General features: G+C 48.0%; 1 protein-coding gene across 1 annotated transcript in view; it reads right to left on the bottom strand.

Moving 5' to 3' along the window:
• LOC111967088 (PH and SEC7 domain-containing protein 2-like) overlaps nucleotides 1-13266 on the bottom strand; it is a 55758-nt gene that overhangs the window by 27097 nt on the left and 15395 nt on the right. Inside the window, exons 2-3 of the mRNA XM_070444646.1 lie at nucleotides 8100-8802; nucleotides 7144-7923 (exon numbers count right to left, since the gene is read on the bottom strand). Coding sequence (XP_070300747.1) covers nucleotides 7144-7923; nucleotides 8100-8802 — 1483 coding nt within the window. The remainder of the gene's footprint in view (nucleotides 1-7143; nucleotides 7924-8099; nucleotides 8803-13266) is intronic.

The following is a 13266-nucleotide window of genomic DNA, read 5'->3' as shown; positions in this document are numbered from 1 at the left end:
TGCCTCCAGTTCCCGCACCACGCACCAAGCCTCCTGTGCGTCTCCAAGCCCTGTACGCACTTTCCTTTCCCCCGTACTCCGCCTGATGTGCAGTGCCCTCACCCGGTACCACCAGTTCCGGCACCACGCACCAGGCCTATTAGTACGCCTTGAGAGTCCAGTGTGCCCTGTTGTTGTTCCCCGCACTAGCCTGAAGGTGCGTGTCCTTAGCCCGGTACCTCCAGTTCCGGCACCACGCACCATGCCTATAGGTGCGTCTCTGCCGGCCAGAGTCTGCCGTCTGCCCAGCGGCGCCTGAACGCCCGTCTTGCCCAGCGGCGCCTGAACTGCCCGTCTGCCCAACGGCGCCTGAACTGCCCGTTCTGCCCAACGGCGCCTGAACTGCCCGTCTGCCCAACGGCGCCTGAACTGCCCGTCTGCCCAACGGCGCCTGAACTGCCCGTCTGCCCAACGCCGTCTGAACTGCCCGTCTGCCCAACTTCGTCTGAACTGTCCGCCAGACCGGATCAGCCAGAGCCCGCCAGACCGGATCAGCCAGAGCCTTCCGCCAGACCGGATCAGCCAGAGCCTTCCGCCAACCGGATCAGCCAGAGCCTTCCGCCAGACGGATCAGCCAGAAGCCTTCCGCCAGACCGGATCAGCCAGAGCCTTCCGCCAGACCGGATCAGCCAAGCACTCCGCCAGACCGACATTCCAGAGCCTTCGCCAGACCGGATCAGCCAGAGCCTTCCGCCAACCGGATCAGCCAGAGCCGCAGCGGAGCCCATGACCAGCCAGAGCCGTCAGCCAGTCCGGAGCTTCGTCCCTCAGTCCGGAGCTGTCGTCCCTCAGTCCTGAACTGCCGTCCCTCAGTCCGGAGCTGCCGTCCCTCAGTCCGGAGCTGCCGTCCCTCAGTCCGGAGCTGCCGTCCCTCAGTCCGGAGCTGCCGTCCCTCAGTCCGGAGCTGCCGCCCTCAGTCCGGAGCTGCCGTCCCTCAGTCCGGAGCTGCCGTCCCTCAGTCCGGAGCTGCCCCTTATCCTGGTGATGCCCCTTATCCTGGTGATGCCCCTTATCCTGGTGATGCCCCTTAATTTAGGTGGGTTTATTTGGAGGGTGGTCATTGAGAGGGGATACGAAGCAGGGATTGACTATGTGGGATGGGAACCACGCCCAGATCCTGAGCCGCCACCATGGACAGATGCCCACCCAAACCCTCCCCTAGACTTTGGTGGTGCGTCCGGAGTTCGCACCTTGAGGGGGGGGGGTTCTGTCACGTCCTGACCTGTTTATGTTATTTTTTTATGTTGTGTTAGTTGGTCAGGCGTGAGTTGGGTGGGCATTCTATGTTTGTGTTTCTATGTTTTAGGTCACTTGTAATTAGCCTTATATGGTTCTCAATCAGGACAGTGTTTGACGTTCCTCTGATTGAGAACCATAATAGGTTGGCGTTCACACTGTTTGTTTGTGGGTGTGTCTTCTGTGTCTGTGTATGTTGCACCACACGGACTGTTTTCGTTTGTTTGTCGTTTGATGTAGTCCGTTCCTGTTCGTGAGTTCTTCGTGCATTTATGTAAGTTCCATGTTCAGGTCTGTCTACGTCGTTTTCTTATTTTGTAGTTTGTTGAAGGTTTTCGGTTTTCGTCAGTACTTTAATAAACTTCATTATGTCCAAATATCACTTCCGTCACTCACCTCCAAATCCGCCCTCACCGGCTCCTTACGGTAAGCAGGAGAAGTTGGCTCACGTCTCCCGACTGACCCAACTAAACTACCCGAGACCCACCCCCCAAGAAATTTTTGGGTTTGACTTACGGGCTTCCAGCCTTGTTTCCGTGCTGCCTCCTCATATCGCCGCCTCTCTGCTTTCGCTGCCTCCAGCTCAGCTTTGGGGCGGCGATATTCTCCTGGTTGAGCCCAGGGTCCTTTTCCGTCCAATATTTCCTCCCAAGTCCACGAGTCCTGCGATAGCTGTTGCGCTCTCTCACGCCGCTTGATCCATGGTTGGTGGGTGATTCTGTAACGGGTGTCCTCCTCCTCTTCAGACGAAGAGGAGGAGTAGGGATTGGACCAAAGTGCGACGTGATATTTGGACATAATGAAGTTTATTAAAGTACTGACGAAAACCGAAAACACTTCAACAAACTACAAAATAAGAAAAYGACGTAGACAGACCTGAACATGGAACTTACATAAATGCACGAAGAACTCAMGAACAGGAACGGACTACATCAAACGAACAAACAAACCGAAACAGTCCCGTGTGGTGCAACATACACAGACACAGAAGACAATCACCCACAAACAAACAGTGTGAACAGCCAACCTATATATGGTTCTCAATCAGAGGAAACGTCAAACACCTGTCCCTGATTGAGAACCATATAAGGCTAATTACAAGTGACCTAAACATAGAAACACAAAACATAGAATGCCCACCCCAACTCACGCCCTGACCAACTAAACACATACAAAAATAACATAAAACAGGTCAGGAACGTGACAATCCATACCCATTGGATAAAGTGATCATAGTGGCTATATCCAGGAAAGCCAAAGATCCAAAAGCTGGGCCTAAAATAGTGTATAAGAATATTTTGCTGTGACTCTTATGTCAATGATGTAAACAATATTTGTTGGTCTGATGTGATTAATAAGGAGCATCCAGACGGTGCACTTCACTAATTTGAAGTCACTGAAACCCTTAACAAAGAGTTGCAGTCTGTTTTGGAATGGGTGACCAGTAATAAACTGGTCCTGAACATCTCTAAAACTAAGAGCATTGTATTTGGTACAAATCCTTCCCTAAGTTCTAGACCTCAACTGAATCTGATAATGAATAGTGTGGCTGTTGAACAAGTTGAGGAGACTAAAATACTTGGTGTTACCTTAGATTGTAAACTGTCATGGTCAAAACATATATTAAGTGGTTGTAAAGATGGGGAGAGGTCTGTCCATAATAAATAGATGCTCTGCTTTTTTGACACCACAAAGCAAGTCCTGCAGGTTCTAGTTTGATCTTATCTTGATTATTGTCCAGTCAGATGGTCAAGTGCTGCAAAGAAAGACCTAGTGAAGCTGCAGCTGGCCCAGAACAGAGCAGCAGGTCTTGCTCTTCATTGTAATCAGAGGGATAATATGAATACCATGTAAGCCAGTCTCTCTTGGCTAAGAGTTGAGGAAAGACTGACTGCTTCTTTCTTCTAAAAACTTCTTGTTTTTAAAAGAAACATTAATGTGTTGGAAATTCCAAATTGTTTGCATAGTCAACTTACACACATCACTGACACACACACTTACCCCACCAGACATGCCACCAGGGGTCTTTTCACAGTCCCCAGGTCCAGAACAAATTCAAGCAAACATACAGTATTATACAGAGCCATGAGTGCATGGAACTCCAAAAAACAAATACAAAATACAAAAAACACCTCACGGCACAACGCCTCTCCCCCATGTGACCTCCTTGTGTGTATGTACTGTACTGTATAGAACTGCTAGAAGCACACACACACACACACACTACATGTGAATGTTTTTAAATGTATGTAAATTGTAAAGTCTTTTGTCTGTAATGTATTTTTTGTTGTGTGTCGGACCCCAGTAAGACCAGTTGTTGCCATGGCATTGGCTAATGTGGATCCTAAAAAATCTAATCAAAATGGCCCACTGTTTTTGTAATTTTGACAATAACTAGACTAAATCATTATTCAAATGACAAAAATGTGACAATGATATCTTAGTCAAAATGACTAAGTCTAGAATAAATCTAAAAAAGGTGTGTATGTATGTGTGTGCGTGTGCGTGTGTATGTGTTCATGGCATATTGCTGCTGGAACATGAGTGGATTATCTAAAGAGAATTTCAGCAGCAAAGAGAAGAACTCTCCCAAGAGCTTTATTACTTTAGAGTGACACCCACAAGGACAGGGCCTGTCTCTCTGGTGTGTGTGTGTGTGTGTGTGTGTGTGTGTTTGCATCCTTGCGTCTCTCTGTGTGTCTGTGCAGCACATATTACATGAAGCAGAGTAATCTTCAATGAGGAGCAGCTCCTCTGATATAGAGGTTGTGACTTTCATCTTGTCTGTTTACAGCCTCACATCACTGTATCCTGCTCACAGGGGAGAGAGGCCCAGGCTGTCCCAAATGGTACACTAATCCCTTTATAGTGCACTATTTTTGACTAGGGCCCATAGGACTGTGGTCAAAAGTAGTCCACTATAAAGGGAGTAGGGTGCCATTTGGGACGCATTCCCAATCTTACATCATGATCAATGGGCACAATATCGTCTCCAACTCCATCACCTGCCTAGCATCTCTCTCTGACAGAAACATCATTCAGCCAGCAATGATCTGGATACCTACCGTAAAGCTATTCAGAAACAGATCTAGCTAGGTAGCACCAGCTGGCTTTCTAAGCTGTAATACTAGGACCACATGTGTGTCCTCATGTTCATATTGAGAGTGGCTGGGGATTTCAGGTCGGTGGTCTCCTATTCATGTGGCTTTAGTACAGCCATATAGCTATCTATATGGATTATAGCTAAGCTTCAACTATACTGGCCCACTGCTGTAGAGAGAGAACCAGAACCAATTCAATGTTCTCATGGAGATTGACTGATAGGCTGTCTGTAACAAGGAACCAGACCCACTGACTGACTGACTGACTGACTGAGTAGCTTACTAACTGACTGACTGACTGACTGACTAACTGGCTGGCTGACTGACTAACTAACTGACTGACTGACCGAGTAGCTTACTAACTGACTGACTGGCTGACCGACTAGCTTACTAAACGTGGACTGACTGCTGTAACTGGCTGGCTGATGGACTAACTGGCCGACGTGCGACCTGACTGACTGGCCTGACTACTGGGTGGCTGGACTGATGACTGACTGGCTGGACTACTGGCTGTGCAGTCTGACTTTGACTGGACTGCGACTTGAGGGCTTGACTGACGACTGACTGGATTATCTTGGGTTGGTGCTGACTGACTTGAGCGTGATGAGTTCTGAACCCGGACTGACTGACTGGTGGTATGCTGACTGACTGACTGGAGGTGGCTGACTGACGACTGACCTACTGACTGGTGGTGTGACTAGGACTGACTGGACTGACTGATGCAGGTGATGACTGACTGACTGACTGACTGACTGTGACATTGGGACTGACTGGGTGGCTGACTGACCTTGACTGGACTGACTGGGGGCTGACTGACTGACTGACTGACTGACTGATTGGCCGACTGACTGGGTTGATGAGTGCTCTTCCTCTCTTCCTTTTTGCGGCTGCTGGTTCCTGCTGAGATAAAGACTASTTACCCACAATATTCTCAGTAATGATGTTAGCATTGTGGCTACCAGCTGGGTTTGGGAGAGGTGGGAAACAGAGAGGGAGGGAAGGAAGGGCAGAAGTTAAGGATAAAAGGAGGAGTAGAGAAAATTAGGGGGAGACGGAGGGAAGGGAAGAAGTGAGAGGAGGAGAAGGAGGGGTAGAGACAAGAGAGAGAAGACGGGATGGGACATGGGAGGGAGAAAGAGAGAGGGAGCACCAGAGTAGAGATCTGACTGTAAAAGAGAACAGACGTTGTGCATCATCCTCTGTTTGACAGAACGATGCAAACAAAGAGATTATTCCTGCTACTCTACCCATCCTCAAAGAGAGCTGCATGAGCACAGAGTGAGACTCCAAATATGATAAGAACTTAATCTATAAAGCATTTTTTTTTCATGCATTACGCTCAAATTGACTTCCCTACACCTGTATCCACTCCAGATTGAAAAGTGGCTGGTAAGCCTGGCATGATCTAGAAGCATGTGTTCTCCCCTCTCTCCCGCTGGGCAGAGGAAGGCCAAAGACGATGATGTCACCGCCAAAACAATGTCTCATTCAGCCAGTGGCTGACGGCAGGAAGCAGGCTCTCGCTTAAATGATAACATCTGCAGAAATACAGAGAGAGAGAGAGAGAGAGCTGCCATCTATCAGAACTATTAGAAATGTACTGAGCATGTATAAGTCCCTAGTGCAGAGAAGAGCTAATGTATTTTGGAGTTGGAACACATGTCAGCTTCACTCATTCTGGAATCCATCCTGGAATTCAGAATGATCTCTAATGCCATCAGTTCTAGAATTCACCACACAGCCTTTAGAATTCTGCGTGTCACACATTCCAAAAGGAGGCACTTAGCTCCATGATATCCTGTATCCTGCACTGATTCAGAAGTGGAACACCAAGTGATCAGCAGAACATTATCCCAGCAGTGATCTCTGACAATCTGACACGATTTGAAACATTAGACCCAGAGACTGTGGTCCTGTTGGGATAGTAGAATGGCTCCTGACCTATATCCGGGTCTCATGTTTCCATGTGTTTCACATTACCACGCTTATATGGGAGAACATAGCTATGTGATAATGGACCTGGTTGACGTCTTTTCTCCATCCCTAGCAAACACAGCTGATTAATCAAATTGCATTCTAAACTGAAGATCATGATTAGGTGATTATTGGAGTCAGGTGTGTTAGCTGGAGCTGGGGCAAAACTGTGACACCAATCAGGCCCTCGAGGACTGGAATTGCCCACCCTTGCTCTAGGAATTGATTACATTCAGTATTTTGTGTCGGTTGAATGTGCTGTTCATATTCTCAGCTTTAACTAAACTATCCATAGCATAGACCCCCATCTCCTGCAGCCTTGGACCTGTAGCACAAGCACAGCCAGACACAGCCAGTGGGAGGGGGGCAGTATGAACCGGACTCTCCCCTGAGACACCCAGCCAGACCAACCAGACCAGATCCCCCTGCTAATGAACCTCAGCCGGCCTGGCCATCTCACTCATGCCCCCTGCTGGATGTGAGCTTCACTAGACATGCTTTAGTAGTGGATAGGCCAGAGACTTTTCTTGAATGATATCTGAGTACTGCACTTTGATTCACCTAAATCAACCCTGCTTAAATCGATAGCCAACCAGCCACAACCTGTGACAACCTACTACTGACCCACTCAACATATTCCTAACCCTAGTCATAACCCTAACTGTAACCCTAAACCTAACCCTAGCTTCAAGTCCACACCCCGGCTCAACTCTAACCGTAGCCATTGATCTAACTCTAACTCACTCAACCCACCATAATTCCCCACCCCTTTGCCCCTGCCTTGCCATCTGACCTCATAGAGTTGGGTATGGCTCCAGAACCCTCCGCTCCCCCCTGGGTGTTCATGTGAAACCCATTTGGGATGGCCCATCGGCCAGGCTGGCTCAGGACAAACTCCGACCTGGTCCCGGTGATGGTGGTCCGCAGTGGGCTTCCTCCAGATCCAAGCTCACGGCCTGCAACACTCTCCCCAGGCTCAGGCTCTCCTCGTTGGGCCTCGGGTCCAGCCTCGCTTCCCTCCTGCTCCATGACAGTGGCTAGTTCCAGCTCCAGAGGCTCAGGACTCTGGAGAAAGGACCTCTGCTGGATGAGGGGGGTGAGCGGAGCCTCGAAGCTGACACAGCTGTCTGTCTCGTCTGTGAGTGACAGGACATCCAGGGAGTCTAGACTACTGTAGCACGTCCCCCCACGAAGAAGCGCAGACTCAACAATACGCTCAAACGTCGAGCTGAAGCCGTCCTTGTTGTCCATCCCGCTCTTCTCCCTCTCTCCCTCCCCGTCTTCCTCATCTTCCTCTTCCTCCCCCTCTATGGCGACAACATGCTCCACGATGCGTTCAAACACAGAGCTGAAGCTGTCCTGGTTCTCCCTTCCCTCCCCTTCCTCCTCCTCCTCTTCCTCCACCTCTGTGTCCGCCAGCTCTACGGAACACTCGAAGGTGGAGCTGAACGTGTCCAGGTGTTCATGGATGACCTCCACTAAGCCGCCTCCTTCTCTTTCATCTTCATCATCTTCATCATCCTCCTCTTCATGCCCTTTGATTCCATTCTCAGGTCCTATCCCATTGTCCAGCCTGTATGGAAACATAGAGTATCATCGGAATAAAACGTTTAATTAAATAGCTACACACTCGCCCTCCACATTAACACACTCATCTCAGTCTGTTGAAGGATGTTCTATAAATGATCCGACCTATACATTCACTCATGACCACACTAGTCAAGGACTGCTCATGTCTGTTGTACTGACCTGACTATGTCCAGAGACCGTGGTGGGTCTGGTAAGTCCTGGTCCTGGTCCTGGTCTTCTTCCTGATCCTCAGGTGGTGGTGGTGGAGGTAACTCCTCCTCACCCTCCTCCTCCTCTTCCTCCTCACAGCCGGGCTCGCAGGCTGGTTCTGACTCCTCTGTGGCCTCTGTGTTCATGTTATCCCCCTCTTTCTCCACCTCCTCCTCCCTTTCTTCCCTCTCCTCCTCTCTCTCTAGCTCTCTGTCTGGCTGACCATCCCCTGCATCTATCCTCTCATCCCCCACTCCATCTTCTTCATCACTTGTCTCTGCCATACTCTCTCTCTCTTCATGCACCTCTCCTTCTCCCTGCATCACTTGTTCCACTCCCTCAACTACCTCATCACCCTCTCCCTTTCCACTTTCCTCACCTTCTCTTTCTCTGTGTATTTCCCTTTGTACCGTAACACTTTCTTCCCCTTCCTTCTCATTAGTCCCCTCTATCCCCTCCACCTCCAGACGTTGCCCCTCCAGCCCTTGGTTTGTGGCTGGCTTCTCTGCAGGGTGGGCTGGCGTCTCCCCTTGGCTGTCTGTGGATGTAGGGGGTTCAGTCTGGGGGTGTCCCTGCCCCTCCTGGGTCATGGTGCCTAGGTGTGTGGGGGAGTCCTCTGGGGCCGGGGCGGAGACAGAGAGCTCTGGATCCAGGACTAGGGAGGACTGACCGTCTGGCGGAGAGAGAGAGATGAAAGAAAGGAAGCACAGGTATAAAAAGAGAAGAAAATAAAATTGAATAAAAAGGAGAGACAGTAGGAGGGAGGGGAAGGGTTGCTGTCTGATACAGTCATTTCATTATTATTAGCCTTAATTGTAATACGGAGGTCACCTTGGAAAGGAACGCCCAGTATTTGTGCATGTGTGTGGGTGTGTGTATGCGTGTACGTGCTTGTCTCAATGTCTGTGTGTGTGTCTAGAATGATATCTCCTCTAAAGAACAGTTCAAAAGAAGGAGAAAACGAGCGGCACAAGAAGGAGAGTGAGAGAGAAAACGAGCAAAGGAAGATCATTTTAAAGCCCCTTCAGATCCATGTCAAAAGGATCCATCTGACAGTCATCTTTTCTCCAGAGCAGCAGGCCTTTAATCCACACAGCAGCTCCTCTACTCCTCCTCACATCTCACATCACATATCACATCACATCGCACATCACTCATTCACCGCTTCATTTCTCCTCTTTTCACAGCTGAATGGCTAACACAAAGCACTCAGGTTAAGTGCCCTGTTCTGGGGTCCATATGCTGAATGCCCACCGGGGATTTAAACCTGCAACCTTATGGACACCAAGCACCAATTTCTATTGGAACATCAGCTGGAGATGGGCAGTGAGTCTCACTCTTCATTGGTCTAGGTTGTGTTTCATTAGGCTGGAAGCTGTCGGACTGTGATAATGTGATTTTGGTATTTTATTTTAGCAGTCAGTGTTCCTGTTATTGTTTGGCTGTAATGTAATTGGGTACTGTACAGAGAACAAGGCTTTTGGAACAAAGAACTCTTCCTGAAATTATAGTCGATTTTGGAGGAGCCGCCATTCCATCTTCCCATGTATTGTTTTCCCTACTTCTATGTAGCCACATTAATAAAGACAGAGTCTCTGTGCACTGACCTCACATTGTCTGCTGATTCATCAGCATTAATAGACCGGCGGATAACCTACGGCCTTACATTAGTAGGTGTAAGTACGTGTTGGAGTCGGTTATGATTTGCTTGCAACTATGTCTCCAACCTCCCAACCCTATGGACCAGGCTGAACCTCCCAACCCTATGGACCAGGTTGAACCTCCCAACCCTATGGACCAGGCTGAACCTCCCAACCCTATGGACCAGGTTGAACCTCCCAACTCTATGGACCAGGCTGAACCTCCCAACCCTATGGACCAGGCTGAACCTCCCAACCCTATGGACCAGGCTGAACCTCCCAACCCTATGGACCACATGAGAACGAGGCTGAACCTCCCGAACCCCGTGGATGGGACCAGGTTGAACTCCAACCCTATGGACCAGGCTGAACCTCCCAACCCTAATGGACCAGGCTGAACCTCCCAACCCTATGGACACGGTGAACTCCCAACCCTCACTTGGACCAAGGCTGACCTCCCACCCTATGGACCAGGCTGAACCTCCCAACCCTATGGACATGGCTGAACCTCCCAACCCTATGGACCAGGTTGAACCTCCAACCCTATGGACCAGGCTGAACCTCCCAACCCTATGGACAGGCTGAATCCTCCAACGTCATGACCAGGCTGAACCTCCCAACCTATGGACCAGCTGAACCTCCAAACCCTATGGACCAGGCTGAACCTCCCAACCCTATGGACCAGGTGAACCTTCCCAACCCTATGGACCAGGCTGAACCTCCCAACCTATGGACCAGGTTGGAACCTCCCAACCCTATGGACCAGGCTGAACCTCCCAACCCTATGGACCAGGCTGAACTCCCAACCGCTATGGACAGGCTGAACCTCCCAACCCTATGGACCAGGATGAACCTCCCACCCTATGGACCACGGATGTAACCTCCCAACCCTATGGACCAGGACTGAACTGCCCCAAGCCCTATGGACCAGCTCGAACCTCCCAACTACATGGACAGGCTGAACCTCCCAAGCCTATGGATCCCGGATGAAAGTAAAAGAGCAGACCTAAAATGAATGACATATACCACATGACAGATGACAAACAGTGACATGCGAGTCAGACACTTATATAGAAGTATTAATCACAACCCACATGCCTAGTCCCACATTACCACACTCCAACGCCACACAACCAAAAACACCCAAACACACAAAATAGACAGCCAATACATCAAAACACTTATATAATTCAAACATCAAAGCTATGGATGTTCTGGCCTCTATTTCTCACATGCCACACACACCTCGGCTCTCGTTATGTTGTTGCAGTGTTGTTGGGTGTGTGACTCGCCTAAACAGGAGGACAGCTATGTAGAGCAGCAGTAAGGAGTCTCCACTGCTCAGGAGCTGGCAGATGTGTTCCTGTGCCCATCCCACTTCACATTGTTATGCACTGTGTGTTGTGTGTGTGTGTGTGTGTGTGTGTGTGTGTGTGTGTGTGTGTGGTGTGTGGTGTGTGGTGTGTGTGTGTGTGTGTGTGTGTGTGTGTGTGTGTGGTGTGTGTGCTGTTGTGTGTGTGTGTCAGTTTGATAGGCAGATGCTGTATAGTATTCAAAGGAGAATTGGATAAGGCCTTAGAGCCACTATTCTGCTGACCAGCACAGAATTCACTTACTTGCTCCAAAGACGCACATGCACGCATGTACACACACACACATCATCACTGCCAATCAAGTTGAAATACTACCAACAAGAACCATAGTGTTCTCTCTAAGACCTCTTTCTTTCTCTCATTCTCTCCCGTCACATCACACCCGTCACATAGAGTCACACACACCACACACACACACACACACCACACACCACACACCCACACACACACACACACACCACACACACACCACACACACACACACACACACACACACACACACACACACACACCACGGTCTGGTTTGGTTATTTATTGATCAAGAACAAGGCTCCATTCCTCTGGAGACAACAACAGTAATAGCATGATTGGTCTGTTTTAATAAGCAGCAGAGAGATACTAAAGAGAAACACTTTTTGCAACAAAAAATTACTACTGAGAATACTACTGAGAATACTACTGAGAATACACCTGAGAACTACTAAGAGAATCTACTATGAGAACTACTATGAGAACTCCTACTGAGAACTACTACTGAATTACTACTGAGAACTACTACTGAGAACTACTACTGAGAATATACTGAGAATTACTACTAGAATTACTAGATAGAAATTACTACTGAGAATTTACTGAGAATTACTACTAAGAGATACTACTGAGAACTACTACAGAGAACTACTACTGAGAATTACTACTGAGACTACTACTGAGAACTACTACTGAGAATTACTACTGAAGAATAACTACTGAGAATTACTACTGAGAACTACTACTGACGAACTACTACTGAGAAACACTGAGAATACTATGAGAATTACTACTGAGAAACTGAACTACTACTGAGAAAATTACTACTGAGAACCTACTTACTGAGAACTACTACTGAGAACTACTATTGAGGTTGAAAAGTTATTCAACAGGCAGCTTGTTTTATCTACAGGCAACATGTTGTATCTATAGGCATCATATTGTATCTACAGGCAATATGTTTGTATCGACAGGCAGTATTTTTGTAACTACAGGCAGCATGTGTATCTACAGGAGCCATGTATATATCTACGGCAACATGTTGTATCTTAGGCATCTGTTGTATCTACAGGCAATATGTTGTATCGACAGGCAGTATTTTGTAACTACAGGCAGCATGTTGTATCTTACAGGCAGCTTTATACGTCTACGGCAGCATGTTATACCTACAGGCAGCAGTTGTATTATTTCAGGCAGAATGTTGTATAACGGCAGAAAGTTTAAGCAAAATGTTGTATCTACAGGCAGAATCTTTGTAAACAGCATGTTTTATCTACAGGCAGCATGTTGTATCTACAGGCAGCATGTTGTTTCAACAGGCAGAATGTTGTATATACAGGCAGAATATTGTAGCAAAATGTTTGATCTATAGGCATCATGTGTATCTACAGGCAGCAAATCTATATCTACAGGCAGAACATTGTATCTACAAGCAGCATGTTGTATATACTACAGACGCATGTGTATCTACAGGCAGCATATTATATATAAAAGCAGCATGTTGTTCCAACAGGCAGCATGTTGTATCCTAAGGCAGCAATATATATTACAGGCAGAACATTGTATCTAGGCAGCATGTTGTATCTACAGACAGCATCTTGTATTTACAGACAGTATGTTGTATCTACAGGCAGCATGTTGTATCAACAGGCAGAATATTGTAGCGCATGTTGTATCTACAGCAGCATGTTTATAACAGGCAGAATATGTAACAGCATGTTTTTATCTACAGGCAGCATGTTGTATCTACAGGCAGCATGTTGTTTCAACAGGCCAGAATGTTGTATATACAGGCAGAATATTGTAGCAAAATGTTGTATCTACAGGCATCATGTTGTATATTACAGGCAGCAATCTATATCTATCAAGGCAGAA

Source organism: Salvelinus sp. IW2-2015, linkage group LG8 (genome assembly GCF_002910315.2).
Source record: "Salvelinus sp. IW2-2015 linkage group LG8, ASM291031v2, whole genome shotgun sequence".
NCBI classification, from domain to species: Eukaryota; Metazoa; Chordata; class Actinopteri; order Salmoniformes; family Salmonidae; genus Salvelinus; species Salvelinus sp. IW2-2015.
Note: the sequence above shows the minus strand (reverse complement) of the source record. Positions and strands in the feature narration are given on the sequence as shown.